Here is a 14,911-nt window from a genome sequence, read left to right as displayed (position 1 = left end):
TGACCTCATCAGTTCCTGGTGGGACTAAGTCAAAAACAGGATTAGCCTGTTTTTTGACTTTATACTGATTGTTACAAGAAAAAAAAAAAAAAATATATATATATATATATATATATATATATATGTATGTCTGACCTTGTGTTTGCTGGCCTCCTGGACAGCCACTTCCCTTTCCAGGTGTCCCAATCAACTCTGAGGGCTCCGGTCAGTGTCCCCCAGTGCGACTCTTCTTCTCCATCTTCCTGGTTCCCAGGCCCCACCTCTGCAGGCAGAGCACCCAGCAGGGCCTCCGCGGCTTCCTTGGGAGTTCGGCATTTACCTAAGAGCTGCTTTGACATCCTCTGGTGTCTGTGGTGGGACAGGGACCAAGTGTCCAGAGTATTTATATTTATCCATCAGAGTCTTAGCCATATGAGGCCAGGAATTAGACTCATGATACCCCCTGGGGCTGGGGACATGGGTGACAGGAACAAGGGACCCAGCAAGAAGGCAGGGTGGACCCCAGCAGGGGCCACCCTTTCTAGCATTAGACCCACTGTACCCATTGCAGATACCTCCAGTCTGAATGGGGTCCCCCAGTGACACTTTGCTGCGTTGCACCCCACCACACCCCATGAGGAGAACCGTGGGGCTCTGGGACATTGTCCCCCAGTTGTTTCATTAGCGGGAATGTTGCCCTGTGGTCTCAGGAGCTCACCTTGGCTCAGGCTGGGACAGAGAAAGAGTCGTTACTGGGGACAAGGGATTAGGAATGTCACACTTCACTCTAAGAGAGTTGCCTCGCGTGGACGCCTTCCCAGTCAGGGTCCCAGAGCCACCCTGGCCCTTGGTCTAGACTAGAGTCCCTCTTGGGGTGGGCCAGATCACTTTGGGGAGCACTGTGGGGAGGCCCCTCTGAATGACTCACATTCTCCGTCCTGGAGCAGAGAGGCTCTGATTGTCACTACATCTCTAGTGACCTGGACATTGCCCGGGTCCCGGAGGTTGAGGATGCGTCTTCAGACGTAGGCGTGTCACCCCATGGATGGAGCTATGCTCACCTGTTCCTTTGTGATACCACCCCTTTGCCCTGTTTGAGATAGAATGTTCCATGGAAATCCCCTTAATGTGTCCCCTTCTCTTGCTCTGCTCTTGGGTGTGGCCTTCCTAGATGTCAGTCAACCTGCTGACAGTGGACATCATGAAGCTAGACTCAGCCCCCTGAAACTTGACCCCTGGCCTCATTTGAATGGCTTCTCCTTAATAAAAGGAGTCAGCATGTGCGCTCTCTCTCTCTCTCTCTCTCTCTCTCTCTCTATCTCTTTCTCTCTCTCTCTCTCTTTCTGTGGACCCTTAAGGTCTGAGGAGCTGTTACAGGACCCCAAAGAAAAAGATAGCTCTGTCTCTTTGGGGTTTATTTCATGCAGCCCCGTTCCCCTGGAGTGAGCCTGAGTGTTTTAGTCGTGAGGAACACGACAGAGCATTATCACTGTCACTAACATTTTAGGGTGGACAGCCTAGCGGCACTCTACAGAGGTGACGGCAGCAGAGGGGGTCAATTGAACTACAGGGAACAGCACCGCCTCCCCTGGTGGATGTTAGTAACCTCAGCAGCTCCGTGGTCCTAGCGAATCAGCAGAAGCACTCTCCGTCCTGCCAATAGTTCTTGACTGACAACCTTCAAGGTGAAGAGCACCCCCTCAATGATTAGCAGACACACAGATGGAAATAAAGATCTTCTTACTTACAGGTCCCGGTGGGTATGGGGCATGCCCAGAGGCCCCCCACATGCAGGCCAGGGAGTGAGTGGAGAGAGACCACGACTCGAGGACCAACACCTTTAGGGGTCTTGGGCAGGTTTCACTCAGAGATTTTTTATTTTTATTTTTTTTATTTTTTTAATTTTTTTTATTGGTTGTTCAAAACATTACAAAGCTTACGACATATCATCTTTCATACATTTGATTCAAGTGGGTTATGAACTCCCATTTTTACCCCAAATACAAATTGCAGAATCACATCCGTTACACATCCACGTTTTTACATACTGCCATATTAGTGACTGTTGTATTCTGCTACCTTTCCTATCCTCTACTATCCCCCCTTCCCTCCCCTCCCATCTTCCCTCTCTACCTCATCTGCTGTTGTTCAATTCTCTCCCTTGTTTCCCCCCCCTTTCCCCTTACAACCTCTTATATGTAATTTTGTGTAACATTGAGGGTCTCCTTCCATTTCCATACAATTTCCCTTCTCACTCAGAGATTTTTTTAAAAAATATTTATGTTTTAGTTGGAGGTGGACGCAATATCTTTATTTCATTTTTATGTGGTGCTGAGGATGGAACCCAGTGCCTCATGCATGCTAGGCAAGCGCTCTACTACTGAGCCACACCCCCAGCCCCTCACTCAGGGAATTGTAACTGCTGCCATTTAAAGCAAGCAGGCCTGAGTCCTGGGAGGTCACACTGTGATCAAGTGGTGGTAACAGTGACATATCTGCACAGTTCAGTGGGCCCAGTGAAGTGGACTGTGTTCGGCTGTCCCAAGGAAGATGGTCACTAGGAGGAAGTTGTATGAGTCAGATATCTGGATCCACCGCTTTGAGGAACTGGACACAGTGTCAGAGGTGACTAAGGCCTGCAGCTGGATTGAGAAAGTGAAAACTGTATTTAAAATGGATGTCGAGGCAGCAATTATAATTGACCACAATATTCTTACAATTTTTTGCAGGGGGGTACTGGGGATTGAACCTAGGGGCACTTTATCATTTTATCCCCATCTCTTTTTATTTTTTATTTTGAAGCAGGGTCTTGCTAAGAGTTACAAAGGGCTTGGTTAAGTTGCTGAGACGGGCTTCCAGCTTGTGATCTTCCTGCCTCAGCCTCCCATGTCACTGGAATTACAGGCGAGTGCCATGGCTCCCAGCTCACTTAAATTTTGTGAGGCTGAGAAGGTAATTACCACGGGTTTTAGAGAAGAGGAAATTGAGGTTCAAAGAAGCTTAATTGAATCTTGGGCCGTGGTCTCTGGATTCCTCATTGACGTATGCAACCAGAGTCAACAGTGATGGAACAAAGCATCTGACCCGGAACCTTCCAGGAATGGCCTCATGTCCTGTTGAGCAACTTTCCGGAGCCACTGTGTCAGGGTGGTGCCTTATAACTGACGCAGGAGCCCACAGGGGCAGTTGGAGCTGGAATCCCTGAAGGATGATGCTTTGGGGGCTACTGTGGACGCTGTTTTTTTCAGGTAAGGCAAGGGAGAGGTGCGAGCAGGTGAGCCCTGTGGTTTGGACCCCAGGAGACCTTCTCTTTTTGAAGCACCAAAGCCAACCAGCAGTTAAAGCAGTCTGAGCTTCTCTACCCAAGGTCTGCAGGACCAGGAGAACGCACAGGTCTGAGTACATAAATCAAAGAAGGGTGGAATTAGGGAAGAAAGATGTCTCTGATTTTTTTTTTTTTTGGCAGTCCTGGGGAGCGAACCCAGGTCCTCATGCATGCTAGGGCATCTGTGCTCTCCCACTGAGGTATGTCCCCAGCCTCCCTGTGCATTTTGCATTTGGATGTCAAAGACAGAAAAACCCTAGATGAAAATAATGATAGAGGAAATCTAACTCGGGTATGATCAGAAATAATTTTGTCTGATTTTGAAAAGCATTTTTCTCTTTTTTAAATTAGTACTTTTTAAAATTATACAGAAAATTGGACTTTATGTGTTCCATCATGGTGCTTTTAATGTGGACATCTGTTAACTCAAAAGATACCATATATTTAACAAGTATTTCCTGGGGCCTACTGTGAACCAGCAAATCTGCTACTGCTAAAGACACAGGTGGGAACAGAAGCAGCCTGGAGCCCGTTCTCCAGGAGGTTAGGATCCCTACTTTCTTTTGCGTGTTGGGGCTGGAGGGCCCTGTTGGGCAGGCTCAGCAGAGCTGATCCATCCCCAGCCCTACGGGTCTCTTACAATCTGCAGAGCATTTGGGGCGTTGCTGGTTCTTCCTCCTAATCAACCCGAATAAGAGAGGGGAAATGACAAGACTTTAAAAACAAATTTTGCCTTGGGAAGAGATGGAAGCCCAGGGAGTGGCTGTCTCTGGGACCTATTGAGCAGGATCAAGGGAAGCTACCTGGTGGTGCTTGCTTTGGATCTCCTTGGTGCTGGGGCTGTCACCGAGGCGAATAGGAACTGGTTTCTCATGAACCAGTGCATTTGCTTTTATTTTACTTATGTTTTTCTGAAGGACAACTGGGAGAAGCAGAGGATTGAAGGTTGGGTACTTGTGAGAGAAAAAAACAGAGCTATATATTTCATTATACCCTACAGGGATAGGTTAGGGGTTCACCCCAAAGCCCCTGCCAGCTAGATGCCCATTCATCCTTGGGTGGGGATGCTGTAACTCCAATCAGACAACAGTGTTGGACAATGTAGCTAAGAGGCTTAGCACACACTGCGCTGACTCTCTAGGTTTGAATCCTGACTCCATCCCTTATTGCTGTGGGACCTTGGGCAAGTCACTTAGCTTCTCTGTCTCTCAGTTTCCTTATCCATAAAATAGAAATAACAGTGGCAACTTAATAAGTGATGAAGATTAAGTAAAATAATGCATTTAGCATACAATGCTTGGCAGATGGTAATTATTATTAGTAGTATTTTTTTTATTAGTGTGTTAAAAGGGTTTCCTTTCTTGTGATGGGGTACAGACTGCTTTTGAGCATATATTTCTGTCTTCTTTCGCAAGAGGTGGTCAAGTTTGTAAAAAGAGTGGAAATCCATCTGTAACATTAATGTGGGAAGTTAGGTCTTCTTTGGTGGCAACCAGAAGTTGGAGTCGGTGTGTCTTTCACAAAGTCCAGCACCGTGCCTGGCACAGAGAAGGCTTTCAGCCATAGTTCTATAAATGAGGAACTAAACTTGGTTTAAGATATCTCTCCACCTCTGCTCACCATCTTTTGTGGAGGGTGTTCCTGGCCAGGGTGCATAGACATTGCATGGGAAAACCTTCGAAAGGTTTCCTTAGAAGTGAATTGGCCTTCAAGCTCTGCTTCACCTTCAAACCCCCAGGAGCCCCTGAGGAGGGTCTTCCTAAGGTCAGGTTGAGATAGGCAGGGCCTCAGGAGCCTGGCCTGGCCAACAGGGAAGGTAAGCACTTCACCGAAGGGACAACTCTTGGCGTTGTTCACCGGGGCACTCCTGAACTACCACGGAGGATGAAAGTGCCTGGAGGTACAGTCATGGTGTTGAGAACAGCGATGGTGATTGCAGGTAGGGGTGGCCTGACCCATGGTTTGCCCTGGCATTACTGTCCAACCTGTTCCTGGTGTTCCCTGGAGCAAGATGTCTCCAGGCCTGAGTGGACACACTGTGGTCCCTTAGTGAACCACAGAGCCCCGAGTGTCCCCCTGGAAGCACAGACAGGATCTTCTGCACCTCCATCAGCAAGCCCTGCTTGGACTAGAGCAGAAAAATCACTCTTACTGTCCCTATAAACCCGGGGTTCTCAAACTCAGCACTCCTGATATTTTGGCCACTGTTGCTTTTCTGTACTTATTAGATGCCAGCAGCATCCACCTCCATCCCTGGTTATAACAACAGCAGTGTCTCCGGACATTGCTCAGTGACCCTGGGGGGAGGGAGGAGGACTTGTCCCCAATGGAGGAACAACGCTGTGTCTCCTTGTCAAAAAACAAGAGGAGGGGTCTCTCGGCTGGGGTACTGGGGGAGCCCAGGGGTGCGGTTTTGGAGCACCACTAAACTCAAGACAGGTAACACCATTGGCTCGCTCCCTTGGCCTCCGGCCTCATTCTCGGGCAGCCGTTTCCACGTGGTAGAAAGACGGCAGCGGAAGTCCACAACCGCATTCCCAGCCCCAGCCCGAAGAAACGTTTTTTTACCCTCTGAATAGCCATAGCAGTCTCGGGAGGATTCTGATTGGCTCAGCTGATGACATGCGCCCGGGGAGGATTCTGATTGGCTCAGCTGATGACCAATCAGTGTGGCCAGGGCAAGGGGGAACTTTTAATTGCGCGGTTGGTGGGGCTGTGCTTGAGAACGTGGGCGGGCCCACGGGTAAGCCACTTAAGAGGGGCTACCCAAGGAAGGAAGAGCGCGGGAGGGAACTGTCGGGTCCCCTGTTCACCGTGTCCTCAGGATAGCCTCCTCACTGTTTGTTCAATGGTCTCTTGAACTGATCTCTTTCCCCTGACTTAGCTGAAGTCCTCAAGCTTCCTGGAGAATGGCTCTCTGCTGGTATCATGTCTTCCTCGCCTCTCTTCACCCCATGCTCCTCTCTATACCCTCTGCCATGCCTCAGCCACCATGATCTCTGTACAGCATCCCTTGTTCTGTCCCCCATCAGGCACTTACTTCCTCTCAAAAGGATCATTTATCAAATTAGATTTTCATGGACTCTGCTCAGTGTGGCTCTTGTCGTAAAAAACAAAACCAACACTTCGTGGTGGAGAGGTTAGTGTCCAGTGTGGCTTAAAAAGAAAGATGCCTCTTCTCCAGAGGCCTCAAGGACCTCATCTGAAAAATGGGTGGTTAGACAAGAAAACGAGCTGGCTCCTCTCCTTTTCTTTCCCAACTCTTCATGACAGAGACTAACTGTGTTTTCCTGCTTATAGGACTCCAAGCTGCTGCTCAGTCAAAAGAGGAAAAGTATGTCCTACAAGAGGGGGAGACCCTGACAGTGGACTGTCCCTCCAACATGAAGTATGCCTACAGCCAGAAGGCTTGGCAGAGGTTGAGGAATGGGGAGGAGCCCCAGACACTGGCTGTCACAGAAAGATCTCAGGGGAAACTCAATCAAATCCAGGTGGGGAGGTACATTCTCAGAGATGACCCTCCGGAGTCCATGTTTCAGGTCCAAATGATCAATCTTCAAGTGGAGGACTCAGGACTGTATCGGTGTGTGGTCTACTATCCTCCTCCCAAGGAGCCTGACCTCCTGTTCCATCCTGTCCGCCTGGTGGTGACCGCGGGTGAGTGACCTGGGAGTGGATGGATGTGGTGGTGTCATCAGCAGAGCTCAGGAGTCCTAGCCAGCCAGCTTTCTCCTAGAAGCTCCTTGTCTGCTCTGTGAGGCCCTCAACAGGCATTTCACACACAGCAAGCAGGGGCTTCTAAGCATGGATTCCCTTTGGATTGCAGAGCCTAATTTAGGGTACAGTTATGGGAAGTGGGGTGCTATAAAAGGTGAGCAGTAGATATGGGAGAATTTAATCCCCTATCTCAAGTCTCCATTTAGAAGGCATATCCTTGGGAAGCCTCCTGTGACTTCCCTGTCCTCCTCCCAAGAATGCATGAGATGCTTTTAAGACAGTGCACCCCAGACCTCCCAGGGAGTGTCAGCTGCGTGGGGGTCTCATTTTAAATACAGATCCTGACTTGGTAGGCCCAAGGTGACTCCCACTTGTCGGGAGCATGTCTCCAGGCTCACTCGGGGTCCTTCTGTGGACAATATGATCTCACGGGGGAGTAGTGACTGGTTTACTTATCTGTCTCCCTTATCAGTCTCCAAACTCCTTGAGAAAGGGCCTACGCCTTGTTGGGCTCTCTGTCCCCAGCAACTAATATTACATGAACTAAGGAAGACAGAGGAAAGGCAGACAGGTTGAAGTTCCTAGGGGAATTCTAAGCCTAAGACATGGCACATATGCAGTGGATTAATTCAAGGTAACTTATTCTTTTAAGTTGTCAATGGATCCTTATTTTTATTTATTTGTATGCGGTGCTGAGAATCCAACCCAGTGCCTCACACATGCTAGGCAAGCGCTCTACCACTGAGCCACAGCCCCAGCCCACAAGAGAACTTTTAAAGTAATATATACTTATAAGAGGCAGAGTGAATGGGATAAGATAGAATAACAAGGGAATTATTCTTGGAAAAAGGAGGGGCATATAGATAAGTAAAGAAGAGCAGGCACGTACATTTCCAATAACCCAGATACCCTGAGAGCTCCTTTCTCCCTCTCCCTTCCTTCCCTTGCTTCCTCCATTTCTCTCTTCCTCCTTCCTATCTCTGACTGAGGCTAACCTTATACTACATTTTTGGTTTTGGCAAAGGAAAACCTTGCTTCTTGAAAGGTCACTTTCATCTCCCTCTGTGGCTCCATCTACTTGCCACCTATTCATCCATCCATTCATCCATCTATCCACCTACTCGTTCATCCATCCATCATCTATCCATCCATCCAATGTACCTCTTGCAGATCCTTCAACTAAGCGTACCTCTGACAAGAATTCTACCCCTAAATTGGCTCCTACTACCATCCGTCCTACCACCCTTCCTACCACGAAGACCCTGAGAACGTTCTATACCAGCTCCAGAACTGTGGTCCAATCCCTATCCATGCCAACAGCTGTCATCCCTCCGAACACCACAGTCAACCCCACAGATGCCATCAGGTATGGTTTCCAGGCCTTGGGACTCCTGGTTTGGACACCAAGTCCTTTGTTCCCTAGTTCATGTGCTTAGAGGATGTGGTGGAAGAGGGATGGGGGTAGGTGGGGAGGGTGGGGAAAGAGTTGCTTCAGTCTGGGTGGAAATTCCCAGGGAAGGAAGGGGGTGGTGGTGGAGTGAGGAGGAGACTGAACAAGGGTGCCATTTTCCTCAGCTCACCCTCCTCCTGCCTTGGACAACAAAGTGACGAGGAGAGGAAAAGCCCAGGTGATCCAGTCTAATAGTGCAATGGAAGAAGCATTGTGAGTTAGGGACCCTGGTTTCTTGTGTCAGGCAAACTAACTGTGTGATTTGGGGCAGGTCAGGACCTTCTTTGGCTTCAGTGTCCTGTTGGTACAGTAGGCATGCTAAAAAACTGGAAGGGATCATGTAGCTCCATAGCAGCTCTAGGTTATGATTGTCTAAAGCATTTGTCTTTGTCTTATTTTGTTTGATTTTATTTGCTTTGTTTCATTTTAACACTGGTGTAAATATTCTACCATAGACCAATGGAAAGAAAATTTCTGGAGGTGGGTCCAGACTTAGTACATTTAAATTAGTTTTTCAGGAGATTTCTAAAGTGTAGGTGTGTTAGTCAGCTTTCTGTGACTGTAACAAATACCTGAGGTAATAAGTTTATAAAGAGGAAAGGTTTATTTTGGCCCAACGCTTTGGAAGTATCAGTCCAGGATTGGTTGACCTTATGGCTTTTGGGCCTAGGTTGAGGCAATACATCACAGTGGCAATGCCTGGCAAAACCTTATGATCAGGACATAGAAAAAAAGGAAGAGAAAGGGGTTGGGGGTCCCACTCTCCCTTTCAAGGGCATGTCCTTAATGACCTAAACATCTTCCACCAGATCTCATTTCTCAAGGTTTCCTTGACTTCCCAATAGTGCCAATGTGGGGACCCAGCCTTTAATACATGGGACTTTGGAAAACACCTCAGATCCAAACAATAGCAGCAAAGAGCCACTGAGTTGGCATGAACACCTCGCTTCACAGTTGTTATTAAATGCTGATTTATCTTAGAACGTGTTATCATTAAATATTGAATTAACAGAGAAAGAAATATTCTTCCATATTCCCACTAATGATATGTCTTTCCCCCGTCTTCTCACCTGATCCTCATTCACGCTTCATATTTCACATGGTGCTAGTTCTAATTATACCCATTGCATCATTTTTCCTGCTCCGATTATCCTTCAATGTTGTTATGTAGTCTTCCTCAAATTAGAATTTCAATGGGCACATACTTTTCTGTCCATTGGAAAAATCATCAAGTACCTAGTCATTTGCCTATTCTTAGTCATTGATGTTGTCATCAGAAAATCATTTATTCAAACAAAATTTCCATAAGAGAATTTGAACACGTGTATCATTCTGCATCCACGTCTTATGGATAAATGGTCTTCCAAACGATCGGACAGAATTTGCAGGTGATCCATTATGCATAAGTGCCACCGCAGGTTGCTAACGTGGGTTTAGTGTTGTAACAATATTCCTGCTGGGGCAGGGGCCATAACTCAGTGGCAGAGCGTGTGCTCAGCATGCGCAAGGCCCTGGGTTTAATTCTCAGCATCAAGGGGAGAAAAAAATTCCTGATAACCATCTTCACTTCTTCATTAATGTGGACTCCTGCTCCAGGAAGATAGAGACAATGATTTTTCTGTTTAATGTTGGGACTAAATTTATTTCCTCTTTACATATCATTACCACATTACCCATGATGCAGTGTGTGTACTATGTAACATATTTCCTTACTTTCTTAATTTCTGCATTATTAAAAGGATTACCCATAGTCTGGAACTGGTTAGCTTACAGGATTAGGTCAGCTGGAGATCAGCTACTCAGTTTCCATTCTTATGAGAGTGGGCAATGACTTATCTATCTTCCTCCTTAGGTAGTTTTACTCACACAGCCTGAGTGCCTGGTACATAATAGGTGCTCATTTAAGCTTTGTGGATTAAATAAAATAATCTAGTGTGAGTTAACGCTTTTCTGTCTTCACTACTTTTACTTTTCAATAGGTAGAGAATGTGGGCATCTTCGCCAACATTCCTAGAAGAGACTGTACCTCTTTTTACCTGTTAACTCTGTTAACTAATATTAACTATTCTGCTGGTCAGAAGTCACCGATAGCTGTTTGAGAAAGAAGGAGTGGTTAGCCCTGGTGATAAAAGAGTGGAGGCCCCAACCTGGGGATGGTGAGGTCCTGGAGGGGGGGATCCGAGCACCCTGTCTCAGGGTTATTGTGTGAGGGACAGGCTGTGGGAAAACCAGTCCTGTTCAAGTGTTTTAGGAAGTGATCACTGGCAGAGCCACTAAGAAAGTGGGACTGCAAAGGGAAGAAAATAAGTGGTTTCACAGGGACAGATTTGGTTTTTCAAGGAAGGTCTGGGTGACACAGAGGTGTCCCTATGCTGGAAACCTCAAGTATTGATATTTCTGCATTCACAGTCACTGGGTAGAGGGGCTCTAAGCAATGAGCGGGGCCCATGAATACCCAGGCACCCCAGGGCTCTGGGGACTTGTGTGTAGCCTCTGAAAGACATGAGATGATGATCCAGGGGGGTGGGTGCCCCCCAGGATCCTTGGGCATGAAAACAAACAGCTCCAGGGTATCAGGCAGAGCCCTAGGGAGGAAGTGGGGTGAGTGAAGCTCAGAAACCAGGGCTCTCTGCAGGAAGGCTCTACCAGGGCAGAGGCTGGCATCCTGGTGGGTACCGTTGCAACCACGAGACAGATGCTGGCTTCCCTGTCCCCAGGGCCTGGCTGCTAGCACCACTGGTTGCTGAACTTGACCAGGCATCCTTGGGAACGCAGTCCCGGGTGATACAGGACAAGGTGGAGACTAGGGTGGATGTCAGCACAGATGGGCAGTTTGTCTCTTGCTGGGATGATTCTATCTGCTATTTTGTACATCCAGTTTTAAGTTTCGAATGGATAATGTATGCTGGTTTGAAAATTATTGCTTTATTTTATTCCTTAAATGTGCTCAATTCTGTTTCCTGGTGATTTTTTCTGTGGTTTTGTTTTTCGATTTATTTAAATTTTCCATCCAGGGTTGGGGAGTGGAATTGAAGAAAGATTACTGTTTCTTCCCACTGTTATGAAACAGATAGTTATGAAAGAATCCTTGCTTTGCCCACAGGCTGCTGATTCCCTTAGATGTTAAATTCTTATATAATATTACAATGTTCTCTGGCCTCTGTTCTGTTGCTGCCTCTTCCTCTCCTTGTCCCTGTGTCTCAGCAGGTGGAGGACTTGCCTTGACATCTGCTTCCAGATCTGATGGGATGCCCCTGTCCCTGCTCTCACTGGGTCTCTTTCTCATGATATCTACTGATGTCTACTTGGGACTTGTAGAATCATTTTGCTAACATCTAGACAAATCCGAGATTGGATTTTCTCTAGGATAGGATTCTTCTTGATTTATAAACGAGGAAACAGAGGCTAAATGCAGGGGGTGGGGGTGGAGGGGAGGGGAGGGGAGGCAACCATCCCAGAAAGCAGGCCACGGTGCTGAGGACAGAGGTGAGCTGAGCTTTCCTGGCCCAGGGCCCTCTCTCTCTGCTGCATCCAAGGCAAGATGAAGCTCACCTGGACGTGAACCCTATACTTTTACTAAACATGTTTCTAATGGTTTGTTTTAGGGAATGGAGCAAAGGGCTTTGCATAGGGCCAGACAGTCTGGGAAGCTGTGGGAGGAATTAAGCGGATAAGATGGGAACATGAAGGAATTTCTAAACCCTTGAGTGTGAGGTCCTCATGGTTGGTGGCATATCTCTCTCTCTCTCTCTCTCTCTCTCTCTCTCTCTCTCTCTCCCCCACAGGCTCCCTGTGTTCAGCATTGTCGTTCCGGTGGCCTGTGGAATCCTAATTAAGAGCCTGGTCTTCACTGTCCTGTTTGTTGTCACTCAGAGGTCATTTGGACTCTAGACCCAGGAACCCACAACAGTGACCCTGACCTCCATCCATGTCCACCTGGCAGTTGTTGGAAGCCAAGTGGAGAGGGACCTGAATTGAATCTGTGCTCTCAGGTGATTCCTAGGCCAGGATTGCCCGCTCCCTGGCCCTGTCCACACAGATCACCCTCAGAAGAGAAGATGTGGCTCCTGGTAGGACCCAGCTCTCCATTCCATCTGCAGCTTGGCGTGAAATCAAGACAGAGTCCAGTGCTTTCCACTGTCCCTCTCCTGTGGGGTTGTGAGGCTGAGTGGGCACAGCTGATCTTGCTGCCCCATGTCCTTACCCTGGACTATACGATTTAGGCCACATGGACAGAACTTAGAAGCATCCTCCTTCCCCCGCCACTGGAGCGAGCCTCCCTCTCTCGAGAATCAGATGCCTGGTTTCTCCTTTCATCGTGATTGTCCCAACATTCCTACCCATGGAACGAGGAGAAGAGAAGAGGCCATGGTGGGAATTAAGTAACTGGGAATGAGAAAGTGACGCTGACGGCTCGTCCCGGGAAAGCACTGGAGACAAGATGGGCGTGTAGGGCGATGGGTGGATGGAACCCGCCTTGCCGGGTGTGCTTTGTCTCTGGACCCTGAAGCTAACCCATGAAGGTGGAGGTGTATGTGACCAAGGCGAGGCCACGCGAGTCCCACCTACTGGCAGGAAGGAAAACCAACTCTTTTGCTGAGGGGATCCATAGCCACATGGAGAGCAAGGAGTTCTGCCTCTCGTCCTTGAATCACATGAGGGGCAGGCATGGCAGGGTGACAGTAGCCCACCACTGAGGCTCTGGAGGCTGTCCCTTGTGGGCCCCTTACCTCTCACTCACCATCCTCCTCCATTTGGTCTCCCCTGACGGCTCCCATGCTGTCTCTGGGACCCTCCCACTGTGCCCCATGAAATAGGTATGCAGGCCACCCGCGTGTGTCCCCCAGCCTCATACCAGGACTTCCTATCTCCTACCTTTGGGTTCTAAAGCAAAAGGGTCCTTCCAATTCACCAATGGTCAAGGTCATTTTCATCCTAAAGCCTCCAAGAGCGAACACACCTTGCCACGTAGCATCTGTCTCATGCCAGAAAAATATATTGCTATAATCTCCAAGACTTTCCCCTCCTCCTGTGGGGGAAAAAATACCTAGTTCTCTGGTGCATCCTTCCATCCCATGAGGACCCCCTTCTAATGAATATCGCTCTGTCTGGACCCACCCAGGGATGGCACTGACCTCAGAGATGATTTCTGATCCCCCAGTTTTGAGTCCATTTGAAGGGGTGCGAGTGGAATTCAGTTCATCCTGGAGCTCTGGCCAGTCTGCAGAGAAGGACTTATCCAGAAGCTGAGCATCTCAGCTCCTTCCCTGTCTTGAACTGAGCAGCTCAGATGCAGCGACTGAGGTGGCTGGTCTGGGACCTGCATTTTAGCAGTTTCGATGTTGCTCCAGTTTATGAAGGTGACAAAAAAAAAAAAAAAACCAGGTCGGGGTCGGGGGGACACTGTAATTAGATGCTGTCCAGAAGAGGCAGGACACACTGGAGCAGTGTTTCCCAAATGGCATCCCTTAGAACACCTGCATTGCATTATCTGGAAGCATAAGACACATGCTCAGCTTCCGGGGCTCCTGTGGACTTGTTGCATCATAGCATACAGTTCTCTTCATGCTTCTCAGGTTTGTTTCAAAGAAATCATAATGCTGTCTGTTAAACACTGTGACATCCAGTTGCATGGCTTGGTGAGTCATTGAATTACAGGTTAAGTTGTATTTAAGTCCAATAAATGACATTTGCCTGGAAAGTTCTGTGCACTACATTACATTGGAAGACAAGCGGTCATGCTGGACACTCTCGAGTGCACACTTGGGAACCTGCCCATGTGGGTGATATCAACAGGCTCTGTCAGGCACCACCTTCTGGCTGGGTTTAGCCAATGGGCAGCAGGAGAGGACAGCAGAGGGTGGGAAGAGACGAGGCCAGGGAGTGGCATAGGTGGTTGCATTCACTCTGAAGGTTCCCTCAAGCCCCTCACCAAATGGCCACTAGCTCCAAGTTCAGGTGACTGCTCCATCCTCTCGCCCTGCAGATCTGTAGGTGGTGACAGCTCACCATGGCCACCAGATTCAACTACTGCAGCATCCCAAACTGGCTTCCTCAAATGCCCGTATCTTTATTAAATGCTCCTTAGTTATTCAGTCTTGGTGAGCCTTCTGCTTTTTGCTGGAAATTTGGCTGACAAAACGATACCGTGTCTGGGTTTGAGTCCCAGCTCTGCATTCTTGCAGTTAGTATGTCTGATCTGCAGTGACTCCATTTTCTGGGCCTCAGTATGCCTCATGGCCTCTAAGGGCACAGGGCCACCTAACCAATGTCAGTGATGGTTGTCAAGACCAACAACAGCATTCTACTTGGGCTATACTGATAGCAGAGGGATTGCAGAGGGAGCCTAGGAGCTCACAGGGTCAATGAGGAGGCTGGAGAATCAGGTTTAGAAAATTGGTAGATACCAAGAGGGAAGGCAGAGCAGAGGCCACAGCTAG

General features: G+C 48.3%; 1 protein-coding gene across 1 annotated transcript; it reads left to right on the top strand.

The window, feature by feature from the left end:
• The first annotated feature begins 3,154 nt into the window (after positions 1 to 3,154).
• On the top strand, positions 3,155 to 14,158 carry LOC308650056 (triggering receptor expressed on myeloid cells 1-like). The gene is made up of 4 exons (XM_081295973.1): positions 3,155 to 3,227; positions 6,605 to 6,961; positions 8,192 to 8,387; positions 12,257 to 14,158. Exons 1-4 carry the CDS (start codon positions 3,188 to 3,190, stop codon positions 12,360 to 12,362), a joined length of 699 nt encoding a protein of 232 aa, XP_081152099.1. The 5' UTR covers positions 3,155 to 3,187; the 3' UTR covers positions 12,363 to 14,158.
• Positions 14,159 to 14,911: the final 753 nt, after the last annotated feature.

Source organism: Spermophilus citellus (assembly GCF_964194105.1).
Source record: "Spermophilus citellus genome assembly, chromosome: 5".
NCBI lineage: Eukaryota > Metazoa > Chordata > Mammalia > Rodentia > Sciuridae > Spermophilus > Spermophilus citellus.
Note: the sequence above shows the minus strand (reverse complement) of the source record. Positions and strands in the feature narration are given on the sequence as shown.